Below are 17,980 nucleotides of genomic sequence, written 5' to 3'. Positions count from 1 at the left end.
TGTGTCTTGTATTGTTTCTAACTCACATCTCTCTCTTCCCTCTCCTCTATCTCCAGGAACACAAAGTCCTTCTGACAGGGACCCCCCTCCAGAACACGGTAGAGGAGCTGTTCAGTCTGCTGCACTTCCTGGAGCCTCAACACTTCCCCTCAGAGAACACCTTCATGCTGGAGTTTGGAGACCTTAAGACTGAGGAGCAGGTGAGGCTGTGTGATTCTATCATGTGGTTGTTTGGTTCGTATCAAGTGTGTCGGTGTCAGTGTGTGAGTGTTATGTTGTTGGGTTCCTATCAACAAAGTGTGTATGTGAGAAATACAGTGTGTTATATTTTTGTCTCTGCCTGTTTGCCTGTGTGTGAGTGTGTCCTTTACCCTCACTGATCATAATGAATATGATTATTAATACAGAAGCTAATTTGTTTTCATATGGTATCAGGGGACAAGTGTGTTTATTTCCCCACTCACCCCACCTGGTGTTTGAACAGTGTGTCAGTGTGTGTGGAGCTAAAGGTCCCGTTGGTACAGATAGAACTCTGAAGGAGAATAGAGCTCTCCAACTAGGTCATGCACACACACACACACACACTTCTGCTACTCACTGTTTATTATCTACGCATAGTCACTTTACCCCTACCTACATGTACCCCCTGTATATAGCCTCGTTATTGTTATTTTATTGTGTTACTTTTTTTACTTTTAGTTTATTTAGTAAATATTTTCTTAACTCTATTTTCTTAAAACTACATTGTTGGTTAAGGGCTTGTAAGTAAGCATTTCACACCTGTTGTATTTGGCGGATGTGACAAAGAAAATTTGATTTGATTTTGATTTTTGAAAGACCTACATATGGTTGATATTATGTCAAAAACCCTGTAGCATTATTCTTCTGTAATTACAGTTATTTGAGTACCCCTATTATCAACCCCATGGACTTCATTAGCCTATTATTTTAATCAGTCATCATATCTTCCTATGGAGCTATACACTGAGTGTACAAAACATTAAGAACACATTCCTAATATTGAGTTGCACCCCCCCTTTCCCCTCAGAATAGCCTCAATTCGTCTAGGCATGGACTACAAGGTGTCGAAAGCATTCCACCGGTATGCTGGCCCATGTTGACTCCAATGCTTCCCACAGTTGTGTCAAGTTGGCTGGATGTCCTTTGGGTGGTGGACAATCTTTGATACACACAGGAAACTGTTAAGCGTGAAAAACCCAGCAGCGTTGCAGTTCTTGACACACTCAAACCGGTGCACCTGGCACCTACTACCATACCCCGGTTTAAAGGCACTTCAATCTTTTGTCTTGCCCTCTGAATGGCAAATCATCCATGCCTCAATTGTCTCTAGCTTAAAAATCCTTTAACCTGTCTCCCCTTCATCTACAGTGCATTCGGAAAGTATTCAGACCCCTTGACTTTTTCCACATTTAAACAGAGGTGCTGAAGGATTAGCATGATTAAGAGGGGTTGACAATGGGGCGTTCAGTGGTACTATGATTGTCAAACCAGTACAACACACTAAGTGTACCAAACATTAGGAACACCTGCTTTTTCCATGACATAGACTGACCAGGTGAATCCAGGTGAAACCTACGATCCCTTATTGATGTCACCTTTTAAATCCAATTCAATCAATAAGCGCCTTCAGAAAGTATTCAGACCCCTGGACTTTTTCCACATTTTGTTACGTTACAGCCTTATTCTAAAATGGATTAAATTGTTTTTTCCCCTCATCAATCTACACACAATACCCCATAATGACAAAGCAAAAACAGGTTTTTAGATATTTTTGCAAATGTATAAAAAAAGAAAAACTGAAATAATACATTTACATTAGTATTCAGACCCTTTACTCAGTACTTTGTTGTAGCACATTTGGCAGCGATTACAGCCTCGAGTCTTCTTGGGTATGACGCTACAAGCTTGGCACACCTGTATTTGGGGAGTTTCTCCCATTCTTCTCTGCAGATCCTCTCAAGCTCTGTCAGGTTGGATGAGGAGCGTTGCTGCACAGCTATTTTCAGGTCTCTCCAGAGATGTTCGGGCTCTGGCTGACTTGTCCCGAAGCCACTCCTGCGTTGTCTTGGCTGTGTGCTTAGGGTCGTTGTCTTGTTGCTTCGCCCCAATCTGAGGTCCTGAGCGCTGTGGAGCAGGTTTTCATCAAGGATCTCTCTGTACTTTGCTCCGTTCATGTTTGCGTCAATCCTGACTAGTCTCCCAGTCTCTGCCGCTGAAAAACATCCCCACAGCATGATGCTGCCACCACCATGCTTCATCGTAGGGATGGTGCCTGGTTTCCTCCAGACGTGACGCTTGGCATTCAGGCCAAATAGTTCAATCTTGGTTTCATCAGACCAGATCATCTTGTTTCTCATGATCTGAGAGTCTTTAGGTGCCTTTTGGCAAACTCCAAGCGGGCTGTCATGTGCCTTTTACTGAGGAGTGGCTTCTGTCTGGCCACTCTACCATAAAGGCCTGATTGGTGGAGTGCTGCAGAGATGATTGTCCTTCTGGAAGGTTCTCCCATCTCCACAGAGGAACTATAGAGCTCTGTCAGTGACCATCGGGTTCTTGGTCACCTCCCTGACCAAGGCCCTTCTCCTCTGATTGCTCAGTTTGGCCGAGCGGCCAGCTCTAGGAAGAGTCTTGGTGGTTTCAAACTTCTTCCATTTAAGAATGATGGAGGCCACTGTGTTCTTTGGGACCTTCAATGCTGAAAACATTGTTTGGTACCCTTCCCCAGATCTGTGCCTCGACAGAATCATGTCTCAGAGCTCTACAGACAATTCCTTCGACCTCATGGCTTGGGTTTTGCTCTAACATGCACTGTCAACTGTGGGACCTTATATAGACAGGTGTATGCCTTTCCAAATCATGTCCAATCAATTAATTTACCACAGGTTGACTCCAATCAAGTTGTAGAAACATCTCAAGGATGATCAATGGAAACAGGATGTACCTGAGCTCAATTTCGAGTCTCATAGCAAAGGGTCTGAATACTTATGTAAATAAGGTATTTGTTTTTTCGTTGTCTTTATACATTTGCAGAAAATTCAGAAAACCTGTTTCCGCTTTTTCATTATGGGGTATTGTGTGTAGATTGCTGAAGGAAATAAGTATTTAATCAATTTTAGAATAAGGCTGTAACGTAACAAAATGTGGAAAAAGTCCAGGGGTCTGAATACTTTCTGAAGGCGCTTATTGATTGAATTGGATTTAAAAGGTGACATCAATAAGGGATCGTAGGTTTCACCTGGATTCACCTAGTCAGTCTATGTCATGGAAAAAGCAGGTGTTCCTAATGTTTGGTACACTCAGTGTGTTGTACTGGTTTGACAATCATAGTACCACTGAACGCCCCATTGTCAACCCCTCTTAATCATGCGAATCCTTCAGCACCTCTGTTTAAAATCGTGTGCGTGTGTGTGCATGAAAGTGTGCATTCAGTTCGACTCTCCATGTTAACCTGTATCTTCCATCTCTCTGTATCGGTCTCTCTGTGTGTCAGGTCAAAAAGCTTAACATATTACTGTATCTGTATGTATGTGTGTGTGCGTGCGTATGCATGTCTCCATATATGAACCTGTATATCTCTGTCTCTCTCAGGTCCAGAAGTTGCAGGCCATCCTGAAGCCCATGATGCTGCGTCGTCTTAAGGAGGACGTGGAGAAGAAGCTGGCTCCTAAGGAGGAAACCATCATTGAGGTGTGTATGTGCGTTGTGTGTGTATGTGTATGCATTAGATTGATGAGTGTGTTTGCGGTTTTTTTTGTCTTAGTTTTGCTGACTGTTGTTTGAATGTTTCTATATAATGTGGTCAGGTGGAGCTGACCAACATCCAGAAGAAGTACTACAGAGCCATCCTAGAGAAGAACTTCTCCTTCCTGTCTAAAGGAGTCGGCCAGGCCAACGTCCCCAACCTGGTCAACACCATGATGGAGCTGAGGAAGTGTTGCAACCACCCCTACCTCATCAAAGGTACTGAACACACCACTACCTGACCCTGACTCTGACCCCTACCTAACCCTAACCCTGACCACTACCTGACCCTGACCCCTACCTAACCCTTACTGTACCCAGGGTTGGGGTCAATACCATTTAAATTCCAATCAATTCAGAAAGTAAACCAAATTCCCCATTTTCCCCATTGAAAAGCATTGAAGAGAATTGGAATTGGAATGTCAGTGTACTTCCTTATTTGACTGGAATTTTTATGGAATTGCCCCAAGCCTGACTGTAACTCAACCTGGTCAACACCATGATGGAGCTGAGAAGGTGCTGTAACCAGCCTTACCTCATCAGATGTATTAACAGTAATATTGCTACAATCCAGGTTGTGGAACGCTGTATGTAGCCTCATGTTATATGGATGGACAGTGTATGCCATATGGGGAAGGCTGATTTGGGTAATTCCCACCCATACAGGTAGTAAAGAGCTTTATAACAGCCTCGGGGCAGAATGAAAACCACTGAGTCAGAGATATCCTCATTCCTCACTATCTTTCCCTCTGTCTCTGTGTCACGGCTGTCAGTGAGATGCCGTTGAAGAAGTCAGGCGCAGGACACAGAACTCTCGGACACGTACTTTAATCCCATACCGAAAAGATGAACACAGAATAACTCCACGCAGGGAGGAAATAACCCACTCACAAATGACATACGTGAAGGGAAACAATCACACACAAGATCCCGATGAGAGACAGGGGTAATTATAGGGCAACAATCAAACATAATGACGAACAGGTGTAAACAATACAGACAAAACTAGACAGACACCGATAACATCGAACGGCAGCAGCTAGTACTCCGGGGACGACGAACGCCGAAGCCTGCCCGAGCAAGGAGGAGGAGCAGCCTCGGCAGAATCCGTGACACTCTGTCTGTTTGTCTCACCCACCCACCTGCTCTCCTCCTCCCTCCATCTCTTCATCATACTCCCCTGTTTCTCCTAGCTGTGTCAGAACTCCTAGAACAGAGAAAGCAGGCCAGGAGGTTGAGGCTCTGAAACAGATGCCGGACTAACTTCACCTCTCCATGTCCCTTTCCCTCCATCCCTCTGTTCATCCCTCTATCTATTTTCACATCCCCCCTGCCAAAAGCTGCTGTGTTGGCCCATTGCTCTTCCTCTCCTTCCTCCTATGTCACCGCTGTACTTCTGCTCTGGTTCATCTGGTTTGGCAAATTGCTCTCGTACAAGGCCAGCCTAGTGGACCTTTGGCCTGTGGTTTGACAGCTGTTTCTGTATGTGTACTTGAGTGTGTGCTTGTGCGTGTGTGTGTGTGTGTGTGACTGTGTATCCGTTTTAATGAGGGCTAGGACAACTAAAGGATCAGCTCTAGAGTTGATAAACTGCCAAACTGAAATATTAAGGTTTTCTAATATCCAGTAGTTTTTAGTATAAAAAAAAAAAAAAATGGCAGGGGGTTGTTAGATTTGGTAAACATTATAGAAGTCCCAACTCTCATATTGTCTTTGACCTGCATACAGATTCGTGTAATTATGGTACCTGTCACACTTCATCAATGCTGGTTTGTGAGTTGGAGGCAGTGAGCTGCGTGTGTGAGCTGTCTCCTTGGTCATTATCCCTCTAGCCAGTGACCAGAGAGAGAGTTCCTTGTACCGTCACCTCTCTCAGGTCCACCCATCAGTGGATGGCTCTCTTTTCCAGTACCATATTGTACAACATCTATTCCATGACTGAGTTGCTATTCCTGTCTGTCTTAAAGTAGGTACTGTATATGAACTGCATACAGATTAGGTCAAAATGGTAGCATGGTACTAGATTAAGTGTCATCCAGTCTTTTCCCAATAGAAGCCAAACTCTGGTGGCAACAGGGTTAGACAGGGGGCTCGTCCTGCTTGTACAATTGAAGCGGAAACACTGAGGCCATCACTGACTTAATTTGTCTGTCCATCTTCCCAGGTGCTGAAGAGAAGATCTTGGAGGACTTCCGGGAGGTGTACAGCCCTGTTGCCTTTGATTTCCACCTGCAGGCCATGGTGCAGTCAGCTGGTAAACTGGTCCTCATAGACAAGCTGCTGCCCAAGATGAAAGCCGGGGGACACAAGGTCCTCATCTTCTCCCAGATGGTCCGCTGTCTGGATATCCTGGAGGACTACCTCATCCAGAGAAGGTACTGCTGCCTGCGCCTCTTCTTGCGTTACTATGCTCCCAAGTACTCCACACGAATAGAGGTTCTCTCTCCTCAGATATTTCATATTGTAAGATGAGGTAGTTTGAGGTGAGATAAAGGCTTGTGAGATATATAACGTTTATTACTTTGTGTTAGTGCATGTAGAATTTGAAACGCCCTCTGCAGTTTCATCTGCAGGGTATAGCTAGGCTGATGAGGAAGAAGACAGGAATCATGCTTGAGAGGGTAGTAGACGTTGTGTAATTTCCATTTTTCATCTCCATTTTCAAAGTGACATATTTATGTCTTATTATCTGGTGTTAGCTCGCTAGCAGTCTGCAGTGCAGCAAAAGCTGAATCACTCCAGTACTTCCCTTATTAAATTGAATTTAGTTTAAGAGAAATGCTGAATCTCTAAGCATTAGCTTCTCTCTCTCCAGTGACTGTCTGAGAAAGAGCCTTTTAAAGCCCCCCCGTGCTCATTGCTCCATAATGCTACCCAGAGCAGGGAGATGATAAAGACTGTGTAACAGAAGCAGAAGAATGTACCAAGACCCTCTCATTCAAGGTCTTAATCTCCTGGCTTAATGAGCTTCCTGTTTGCGGCGCTAAATGAAAAGGATATTATCCCAGCAGCCCGTCTGAGCTGTGGAAAGAAGGCGACTGGCCTGGTCTGTGTGGTCTCTCTATCTCTTTCTCCCTCTCCCTCTTGATATCTCTGTCATCTCTCTTCTTCTCCCTCTCTATCCTCTCCTCTTGTCTCTGTCTCACTACCCCGGGCCTGGCCCTGTGTTTTTCTCCCCTCTCTGCTTCTCTCTGGCACTCAAACCCCGAACCAAACCAGTGTAAACACACAAGGCGAGGTGCTCCGCTCGTCTCTGTGGCTAGGCAAGGCTTAGCCGGGGTTCAGCGGCAGGTCACAGACCCCCTCGGGGCGCTCCCACATCAGACAGAGGGAGAGAGGAGTCTGGGCGGGTGGAGGGAGGGAGGTGGATCACTGAGAGGTGAGGTGTGTGAGGGGAAGAAGATGAGGGGTAGGCGTAGGAGGTGGGGTAAGGCAGGGGCGAGGCCAGGTCTCCTGGGAAAGAGGCTGCCTGTGATCAACGAGCTAAACTACCTTGTTCTCTGCCAGAGAGAGGGGGAGGAAGGATGAAAGGAGGAAGAGAGAGAAAAATAGAGCGAGAGGGGAAAAGAGAGACAGGAATGGAGAAAAGAGGAAGAGAACTACTGAATGTTGTTTGAAAGTGGATGACAAAAACAAATTCCTGGAAATATTGTGTAGCAATTGGAGGCCCCTTAATGTGTGATGGTTGATGTTGTAACTCTCTGTGTCGTGCTGTATGTAAATGTTGACATACGTGATACTTGGATGTGTACTAGAAGATCCTTCTCCAACCCTGCATGGTCCTGTGTTCCTCAGATACCTGTATGAGCGGATCGATGGCAGAGTGAGAGGTAACCTGCGTCAGGCAGCTATAGACCGCTTCAGCAAACCAGACTCGGACCGCTTTGTGTTCCTGCTGTGTACCCGGGCTGGAGGTCTGGGCATCAACTTGACTGCTGCTGACACCTGTATTATCTTTGACTCGGACTGGAACCCACAGAACGACCTGCAGGTAAAGACACACACAGACATTTAAAGTGACACCAGCCTCCACTGAAATAGAATGGGCAAAAAAGGTGTGGTCACTTCCTATTTTAATTTAGTCAATTCAGGAAGACCTTGAATTGAGAAGTGTCTTTATATCCTATTATAATTGTTTCACTTTTTAATTTACACACAGCTTGGATAGTAAAATGTATGCATGCATGACTGTAAGTCGCTTTGGATAAAAGTGTCTGCTAAATGGCATATATTATATTATTATAGCAGCAATGATCTTTATCCTGGAGTGATTTTTGTTGGACAATTTAGATATTAAATGTATTGGGCTTTTTTTCTGTTATTCTCAGGCCCAGGCTCGCTGCCATAGGATTGGTCAGAACAAGGCGGTGAAGGTGTACCGTCTGATCACCAGGAACTCTTACGAGCGGGAGATGTTTGACCGGGCCAGCCTCAAACTGGGCCTGGACAAGGCTGTGCTGCAGAGCATGAGTGGCAGGGAGAACAGCGTGCCGGGAGGAGGGGTGAGTCTGCCGTGTCCGTCATACACACACACACACACACACACACACACACACACACACACACACACACACACACACACACACACTCTGTAGCACCTGTATCAGCCCGGTGGATGCTCTATGCTCCCAAGGGGACAATATGATGAAGTCCAGAAGTATGACCATGCCATGGCTGTGTCTTCTATATTACGGTAAGTCCATTCTACCAAATGAGAGTGTAGGAAAGGGACTAGTCAGGATAATAAACACAGCTTTGAGATATCCTCTTAGTGCATCATCAGTGTGTAGGAGGAGCTTAGCTGTTCCTCTCTCTGGATTAGCTGAACTATCAGGAAGAAAGTGTTGCCTGTGAACAGAAGAGTCTCTGAGCAGACGTTAGCGCCACCAGCTGCATACTAACACACCGTGGGTCAGCTGGGGGTTGCTGCTATCTTTAACATTTAAAAAGATCTAGCACGTGATCCAGTTCAGCTTCAGTTCAACCAACTGTCTCTCTCCTCTGCATTTCTCACACTAGAGTGTCTATCTGTACGTCTGTCCGTCTGTCTGTTGTTGAGTGGTATTAATGTGTGTGCATGTGTTATATACATGTATGTGTGTACAATGATGTAATGTGTAAATAGTCCAGTCTGTGATCTACTGTAGTCCATCATCAGTTCCCCTAACGCTCTCTCTGTTTCCCCCTCTCCTTATCCCCCTCCACTCTCTCTGTTTCCCCCTCTCCTTATTCCCCTCCCCTCTCTCTGTTTCCCCCTCTCCTTATCCCCCTCCCCTCTCTCTGTTTCCCCCTCTCCTTATCCCCCTCCCCTCTCTCTGTTTCCCCCTCTCCTTATCCCCCTCCCCTCTCTCTGTTTCCCCCTCTCCTTATCCCGCTCCCCGCTCCCCTCTCTCTGTTTCCCCCTCTCCTTATCCCCCTCCCCTCTCTCTGTTTCCCCCTCTCCTTATCCCCCTCCCCTCTCTCTGTTTCCCCCTCTCCTTATCCCCCTCCCCTCTCTCTGTTTCCCCCTCTCCTTATCCCCCTCATCTCTCTCTGTTTCCCCCTCTCCTTATCCCCCTCCCCTCTCTCTGTTTCCCCCTCTCCTTATCCCGCTCCCCTCTCTCTGTTTCCCCCTCTCCTTCTCCCTCTCCCCTCCCCTCTCTCTTTCTCCTTATCCCCCTCCCCTCTCTCTGTTCCCCCTCTCCCCTCCCCTCTCTCTTTCTCCTTCTCCCCCTCACCTCTCTCTGTTTCCCCCTCTCCTTATCCCCCTCCCCTCTCTCTCTTTCCCCCTCTCCCCTCCCCTCTCTCTTCCCCCTCTCCCCTCCCCTCTCTCTTTCTCCTTATCCCCCTCCCCTCTCTCTGTTTCCCCCTCTCCCCTCCCCTCTCTCTGTTTCCCCCTCTCCTTATCCCCCTCCCTTCTCTCTGTTTCCCCCTCTCCTTCTTCCCCTCCCTTTCCTCCCTTTCCTCTTTCCCCCTCTCCTTCTCCTTCTCCCCTCCCCTCTCTCTGTTTCCCCCTCCCCTCACCTCTCTCCAGCCGACCCAGCAGCAGCTGTCTAAGAAAGAGATCGAGGACCTGCTGAGGAAAGGGGCGTATGGAGCTCTGATGGACGATGAGGATGAGGGGGCCAAGTTCTGTGAGGAGGACATTGACCAGATCCTCCAACGTAGGACCAAGACCATCACCATTGAGTCTGAGGGACGGGGATCTACCTTTGCTAAGGTATCCAGTGACTGAAGGAGCACAGCACATTGAACATGATATGCCTAGTTGTGGTCATTGTTTAGATGTTGCTATCCTTTCTGCATGACTAGCAGTAGTAACCAGTGTCTCCTGTCTACTCTCATGTCACTCTTCATCACATACTCTCAGCTCTGTTAGGAGACTTGGACTATTCATTGAAGGAGACTCAGGAAGAACAGTGAATCAGATTATCAAGGTTTAATGTGATATACTGACTTCCTCTCTCTCTCTCTCTCAGGCCAGTTTTGTGGCGTCCGGAAACCGCACAGACATCTCTCTGGACGACCCCAACTTCTGGGACAAGTGGGCCAAAAAAGCTGAGATTGACATGGACACTGCCAATGACAGAGTAAGTAATGCTTTAGTTTAAACACTAAATCTGCTCTTTTTGGCCATGGTATGTTATATATGAGATCAATGCGATGAGTGAATTTGCTACAATAGTATCTGACTATCTGTGTGTGTTCCTCTCCTATTCCACAACAGAACAGCCTGGTAATTGACACTCCGAGGGTGAGGAAGCAGACCCGACCCTTCAGTGCCACCAAGGACGAGCTGGCAGAGCTGTCAGAGGGGGAGAGTGACAACGAGGACAAGCCCAAGCTCCGCCGGCCCCACGACCGCCTCAACAGCTACGGCAGGACAGAGTGCTTCAGAGTGGAGAAGAACCTACTAGTATACGGGTCAGTGTCAGTGACTGGACCACTTCTGCTAGATAATATACAAACCAACATTGATACTAAATAACAATGTTATTTAATACTGGTCTTAGCCAGTGGCATGAACATGTATGCACTCACTAACTGTAAGTCGCTCTGGATAAGAGCGTCTGCTAAATGACTAAAATGTAAATGCAAATGTCTTGGGGACCCACAGGATGTGCAGACTTGAGTTTCAGCCCAGACCAAACACATCTTGTTCTTAGTGTAACTGCTGGACAGTGTTGTGTCTGTACTGAGACGCTCCTGTGTTGTCCATCTATATTGTACAGTGTTGTGTCTGTACTGAGGCGCTCCTGTGTTGTCCATCTATTTTGTACAGTGTTGTGTCTGTACTGAGGCTCTCCTGCGTTGTCCATCTATATTGTACAGTGTTGTGTCTGTACTGAGGCGCTCCTGTGTTGTCCATCTATATTGTACAGTGTTGTGTCTGTACTGAGGCGCTCCTGTGTTGTCCATCTATATTGTACAGTGTTGTGTCTGTACTGAGGCGCTCCTGCGTTGTCCATCTATATTGTACAGTGTTGTGTCTGTACTGAGGCTCTCCTGTGTTGTCCATCTATATTGTACAGTGTTGTGTCTGTACTGAGGCGCTCCTGTGTTGTCCATCTATATTGTACAGTGTTGTGTCTGTACTGAGGCTCTCCTGCGTTGTCCATCTATATTGTACAGTGTTGTGTCTGTACTGAGGCGCTCCTGCGTTGTCCATCTATATTGTACAGTGTTGTGTCTGTACTGAGGCGCTCCTGTGTTGTCCATCTATATTGTACAGTGTTGTGTCTGTACTGAGGTGCTCCTGCGTTGTCCATCTATATTGTACAGTATTTGTCTCCAGTATTGACCCTCTCCTCTCCTGTGTGGTCCAGGTGGGGTCGTTGGAAGGACATCCTGCTCCATGGTCGTTTTAAGAAGCAGCTGACGGAGCGTGATGTAGAGTCTATCTGCAGAGCCCTTCTGGCCTACTGTCTGGTTCACTACCGCGGTGACGACAAGATCAAGAGCTTCATGTGGGACCTGATCGCCCCCGCCGAGGACGGACAGACCAAGGAACTACAGAACCACCTGGGTACGTTACAACCTCACAATGACCAAACCTCAGTGGTCCAACTACAGATTAGAATCTGGTTCCTCTCAAGGAATTCTTCCTTTAAAGGGCATTTCCCCTTACCACTGTGCTATTGGTTTACTGTTAATGTTTTTAATGTGTCCGTAACCAAAAATGATATCTGTGTCCCTCCCTCAGGTCTGTCGACCCCGGTCCCCAGAGGCAGGAAGGGCAAGAAGATGAAGATTCAGTCCAGCACGTTTGATATCCAGAAGGCTGAGTGGATCAGGAAACACAACCCAGAACACATGCTGCAGGACGAGGGATACAAGAAGCACCTCAAACACCACTGCAACAAGTAAGAAGCTAGTCTTATATAGAGTTGAGGTAGAATTTATGAAACGTCTCATATTTTGAGTTTTCCTCTGTTTGCTTCAGTGTATTGACACTAGCCTGTGTGAAAACATAATTGTATGTTTTTGTCTGTAGCAGAGATTTGACTCCTGCACATCAACACCACTGTCTGTAATTAAGACAAATTGAAGCAGCCATCTTCTCCATTTGTTGCTTTCTTCTATTAATGACCATGAATCAGATTACACATTACACTGCTGAATGATAATCATCTAAATGGGATTTTAACCAAAACTAATAACTGTCATTGATATTTTACTGACAGATAGAAAAAAACTGATTACACTACACTACAGACAGCGATTTTATATTTTTTATATAAAGCTACATCGATGATGAGAAGAAGAAGAAAACGAATCTTACATCCTATGAAATGGTTTGACATGAACCTATAAGTTAGTAGATAATGGTTGTTGAGATATAAAACATAGCCATATAGATAATGGTTGTTGAGATATAAAACATAGCCATATAGATAATGGTTGTTAAGATATAAAACATAGCCATGTAGATAATGGTTGTTGAGATATAAAACATAGCCATATAGATAATGGTTGTTAAGATATAAAACATAGCCATATAGATAATGGTTGTTGACATATAAAACGTAGCCATATAGATAATGGTTGTTGACATATAAAACATAGCCATGTAGATAATGGTTGTTGACATATAAAACATAGCCATATAGATAATGGTTGTTGACATATAAAACATAGCCATGTAGATAATGGTTGTTGACATATAAAACATAGCCATATAGATAATGGTTGTTGACATATAAAACATAGCCATGTAGATAATGGTTGTTGACATATAAAACATAGCCATGTAGATAATGGTTGTTGACATATAAAACATAGCCATATAGATAATGGTTGTTGACATATAAAACATAGCCATGTAGATAATGGTTGTTGACATATAAAACATAGCCATGTAGACGATGGTTGTTGAGATATAAAACATAGCCATGTAGACGATGGTTGTTGAGATTTGTATTTGTATTTATTATGGATCCCCATTAGCTGCTGCCAAGGCAGCAGCTACTCTTCCTGGGGTCCAGCAAAATTAAGGCAGTTCATACAATTTTTAAAACATTACAATACATTTTCAGATTTCATAACACACTGTGTGCCCTCAGGCCCCTACTCCACCACTACCACATATCTACAGTACAAAAATCCATGTGTTGTGTGTGTATAGTGTGTATGTTATCGTGTGTGTGTATGCATGTGTCTGCACCTATGTTTGTTGCTTCACAGTCCCCGCTGTTCCATAAGGTATTTTTTTATCTGTTTTTTAAATCTAATTTTACTACTTGCATCAGTTACTTGATGTGGAATAGAGTTCCATGTAGTCATGGCTCTATATAGTACTGTGCGCCTCCCACAGTCTGTTCTGGACTTGGGGACGGTGAAGAGACCTCTGGTGGCATGTCTTGTGGGGCATGCATGGGTGTCTGAGCTGTGCACCAGTAGATCAGACAGCTCAGTGCACCCAACATGTCAACACCTCTCATAAACACAAGTAGTGATGAAGTCAATCTCTCCTCCACTTTGAGCCAGGAGAGATAGACATGCATGTTATTAATATTAGCTCTCTGTGTACATCCAAGGACCAGCCGTGCTGCCCTGTTCTGAGCCAATTGCAATTTTCCTAAGTCCTTTTTGTGGCACCTGACCACATGACTGAACAGTAGTCCAGGTGTGACAAAACTAGGGCCTGTAGGACCTTCCTTGTTGATAGTGCTGTTAAGAAGGTAGAGCAGATCTTTATTATGGACATACTTCTCCCCATCTTAGCTACTGTTGTATCGATATGTTTTGACCATGACAGTTTACAATCCAGGGTTACTCCAAGCAGTTTAGTCACCTCAACTTGCTCAATTTCCACATTATTTATTAAAATATTTAGTTGAGTTGGGTTAGTGAATGATTTGTCCCAAATACAATGCTTTTAGTTTTAGAAATATTTAGGACTAACTTATTCCTTGCCACCCATTCTGAAACTAACTGCAACGCTTTGTTAAGTTTTGCAGTAATTTCAGTCGCTGTAGTAGCTGACATGTACAGTGTTGAGTCATCCGCATACATAGACACTCTGGCTTTACTCAAAGCCAGTGGCATGTCATTAGTAAAGATTGAAAAAAGGGCCTAGAGAGCTGCCCTGGGGAATTCCTGATTCTACCTGGATTATGTTGGAGAGGCTTCCATTAAAGAACACCCTCTGTGTTCTGTTAGACAGGTAACTCTGTATCCACAATATAGCAGGTGGAGTAAAGCCCTAACACATACGTTTTTCCATCATTAGACTATGATCGATAATGTCAAAAGCCACACTGAAATCTAACAAAACAGCCCGCACAATCTTTTTATTATCAATTTCTCTCAGCCAATCATCAGTCATTTGTGTAAGTGCTGTTCTTGTTGAGTGTCCTTCTCTATAAGCACGCTGAAAGTTTGTTGTCAATTTGTTTACTGTAAAATAGCATTGTATCTGGTCAAACACAATTTTTTCCAATAGTTTACTAAGGGTTGGTAACAGGCTAATTGATCGGCTGTTTGAGCCAGTAAAGGGGGCTTTGCTGTTTTTAGGTATCGGAATGAATGTTTCTTCTCTCCAAGCCTGGGGGCACACACATTCTAGTAGGCTTAAATTGAAAATATGGCAAATAGGAGTGGCAATATCGTCCGCTATTATCCTCAGTAATTTTCTATCCAAGTTGCAGACCCCGGTGGCTTGTCATTGTTGATAGACAACAATAATGTTTTCACCTCTTCCACACTCACTTTACGGAATTCAAAATTACAATGCTTGTCTTTCATAATTTGGTCAGATATACTTGGATGTGTAGTGTCAGCAATTGTTGCTGGCATGTCATGCCTAAGTTTGCAAATCTTGCCAATTAAAAAATCATTAAAGTAGTTGGCAATATCAGTTGGTTTTGTGATGAATGAGCCATCTGATTCAATGAATGATGGAGCTGAGTTTGCCTTTTTTCCCAAAAATTAATTTAAGGTGCTCCAAAGCTTTTTACTATCATTCTTTATGTCATTTATCTTTGTTTCATAGTGTAGTTTCTTCTTCTTTTTATTCAGTTTAGTCACATGATTTCTCAGTTTGCAACATGTTTGCCAATCGGCCAGACTTATTTGCCATTCCTTTTGCCTCATCCCTCTCAACAATACCATTTTTCAATTCCTCATCAATCCACGGGGATTGAACCGTTTTTACAGTCATTTTCTTAATGGGTGCATGCTTATTAGTAACTGGAATAAGCAATTTCATAAATGTGTCAAGTGCAGTGTCTATTATGCCCAGCCTTTGGAACTTTGGTTTTCCTAGCTATGGCTACTATATTGTGATCACTACATCCAATGGATTTGGATACTGCTTTCAAACAAATCTCTGCGGCATTAGTAAAGATACGATCAATACATGTTGATGATTTAACTCCTGTACTGTTTGTAACTACCCTGGTAGGTTGACTGATAACCTGAACCAGGTTGCAGGCACTGGTTACAGTTTGAATCTTTCTCTTGAGTGGGCGGCCTGATGAAAGCCAGTCAATATGTAAATCACCCAGAAAGTATACCTCTCTATTGATATAAAGCTACAGTAAATAGATTTAGGCTGCTGTGCTGTCTTTCTAAATGGGGTTGGTTGGAGGGTTTGTCTTCTGCCGTCCGGCTTTAGACACAGAGCCATGCAGGGCTTCCATAGAAAGTTCTCCATTGTTCCCAGAGCCATGGATCGTCCGATGGGTGGCACGCTGGCCAAACGGGGACACACTCTGTGGCTTTGCTGACCTCCGCGTTTTCCCCTCAGGGTGGAATGTGGACTGACGTTGGGTTGGGGCATGCACAGGAATGGCACCCTACTGTCCCTGTCCCACACAGAGATCCATAACCCTATCCTATGATAATGACATTTAGAAGATATGTGTTCAATAGTGTGTGTAGCTACTAGTACTGGCCTAGATTTACGAGGCCTGTGTTCTGTTGGGATATGTGTAACATTCTCGGTATGACTTGTATATGATCTGCATGTGATTGTGGGTGTGTGTTTACCTTCATGTATCTGACTGTTTGTATCCTGTGCTTGTATAGTAAGTACAGTATGTACATAAGTGTGTGGGTATTTTACAAGTGTGTGTACAGTTGTGTGTGTGTGAGTGCTCGCGGTCATGTGCGTGTATGAGCTCTATGTCTGGTGCTGCGAGGTTCCCTTCTCCATAAGATACCTCCCACACTCCATGGTGGGAGGGAGGGAGGGAGAGAGAGAGGCAAGCACTGGAGCTCACAGCTCTGCCTGCAGAGGGGGTGTGCTCATGTCGCTCCCTCTCCGCTAGTGGCATACTGGAGGTGTAAAGCTAGGGCCACACACACGATCTGAAGAAATCTACACTGCACTTTTTAACCTGCCACACTGCTAGACAGATCAAAAGGCTAGATTTTCTCAGACCCTAGTTTAAGAGAGGAACGGAGACTAGAATGTATGCCAGTCCATCACAGATCAGGCATACCATACCCCACCCTCCACCTACATCTCTGACTGAGGCCTGGCTGGGTGCGTCATGGAAACAGCATCTCTCCTCTGACTCAGCCTGCCTCTCTCTTCTCTCCTCTCCCTGCCAGCCCAGAGATCACATCATATCACACCACTCCGCTCTATGGCACAGACACTGTTCCACTCTCTATGGCACAGACACTGTCCCACTCTCTATGGCGGCAGACACTGTCCCACTATCTATGGCACAGACACTGTCCCACTCTCTATGGCACAGACACTGTCCCACTCTATGGCACAGACACTGTCCCACTCTCTATGGCACAGACACTGTCCCACTCTCTATGGCACAGACACTGTCACACTCTCTATGACACACACTGTCCCACTCTCTATGGCACAGACACTGTCCCACTCTCTATGGCACAGACACTGTCTCACTCTCTATGGCACAGACACTGTCTCACTCTCTATGGCACAGACACTGTCCCACTCTCTATGGCACAGACACTGTCCCACTCTCTATGGCACAGACACTGTCCCACTCTCTATGGCACAGACACTGTCCCACTCTCTATGGCACAGACACTGTCCCACTCTCTATGGCACAGACACTGTCCCACTCTCTATGGCACAGACACTGTCCCACTCTCTATGGCACAGACACTGTCCCACTCTCTATGGCACAGACACTGTCCCACTCTCTATGGCACAGACACTGTCCCACTCTCTATGGCACAGACACTGTCCCACTCTCTATGGCACAGACACTGTCTCACTCTCTATGGCACAGACACTGTCTCACTCTCTATGGCACAGACACTGTCCCACTCTCTATGGCACAGACACTGTCTCACTCTCTATGGCACAGACACTGTCCCACTCTCTATGGCACAGACACTGTCTCACTCTCTATGGCACAGACACTGTCCCACTCTCTATGGCACAGACACTGTCCCACTCTCTATGGCACAGACACTGTCCCACTCTCTATGACACAGACACTGTCCCACTCTCTATGGCACAGACACTGTCCCACTCTCTATGGCACAGACACTGTCCCACTCTCTATGGCACAGACACTGTCCCACTCTCTATGGCACAGACACTGTCTCACTCTCTATGGCACAGACACTGTCCCACTCTCTATGGCACAGACACTGTCCCACTCTCTATGGCACAGACACTGTCACACTCTCTATGGCACAGACACTGTCCCACTCTCTATGGCACAGACACTGTCCCACTCTCTATGGCACAGACACTGTCCCACTCTCTATGGCACAGACACTGTCCCACTCTCTATGG

The 17,980-nt window shown here is 45.4% G+C and overlaps 1 protein-coding gene across 6 annotated transcripts in view; it reads left to right on the top strand.

The window, feature by feature from the left end:
- Positions 1–17,980, top strand: part of LOC311123362 (chromodomain-helicase-DNA-binding protein 9-like) — a 110,310-nt gene that overhangs the window by 75,211 nt on the left and 17,119 nt on the right. For all 6 annotated transcript variants that reach the window (XM_084197633.1, XM_084197631.1, XM_084197632.1 and 3 more), the window contains 11 exons: positions 57–200; positions 3,610–3,708; positions 3,825–3,981; positions 5,927–6,137; positions 7,558–7,753; positions 8,091–8,264; positions 9,776–9,961; positions 10,221–10,331; positions 10,469–10,665; positions 11,568–11,767; positions 11,945–12,104. In XM_084197633.1, coding sequence (XP_084053759.1) covers positions 57–200; positions 3,610–3,708; positions 3,825–3,981; positions 5,927–6,137; positions 7,558–7,753; positions 8,091–8,264; positions 9,776–9,961; positions 10,221–10,331; positions 10,469–10,665; positions 11,568–11,767; positions 11,945–12,104 — 1,835 coding nt within the window. The remainder of the gene's footprint in view (positions 1–56; positions 201–3,609; positions 3,709–3,824; positions 3,982–5,926; positions 6,138–7,557; positions 7,754–8,090; positions 8,265–9,775; positions 9,962–10,220; positions 10,332–10,468; positions 10,666–11,567; positions 11,768–11,944; positions 12,105–17,980) is intronic.

The sequence above is a fragment of the Coregonus lavaretus genome (assembly GCF_964263955.1).
Source record: "Coregonus lavaretus genome assembly, contig: HAP1_SCAFFOLD_940, whole genome shotgun sequence".
Taxonomy (NCBI): Eukaryota; Metazoa; Chordata; class Actinopteri; order Salmoniformes; family Salmonidae; genus Coregonus; species Coregonus lavaretus.
The sequence above is the reverse complement of the archived record's forward strand: the minus strand, read 5'-3'. Positions and strand labels throughout refer to the sequence as shown.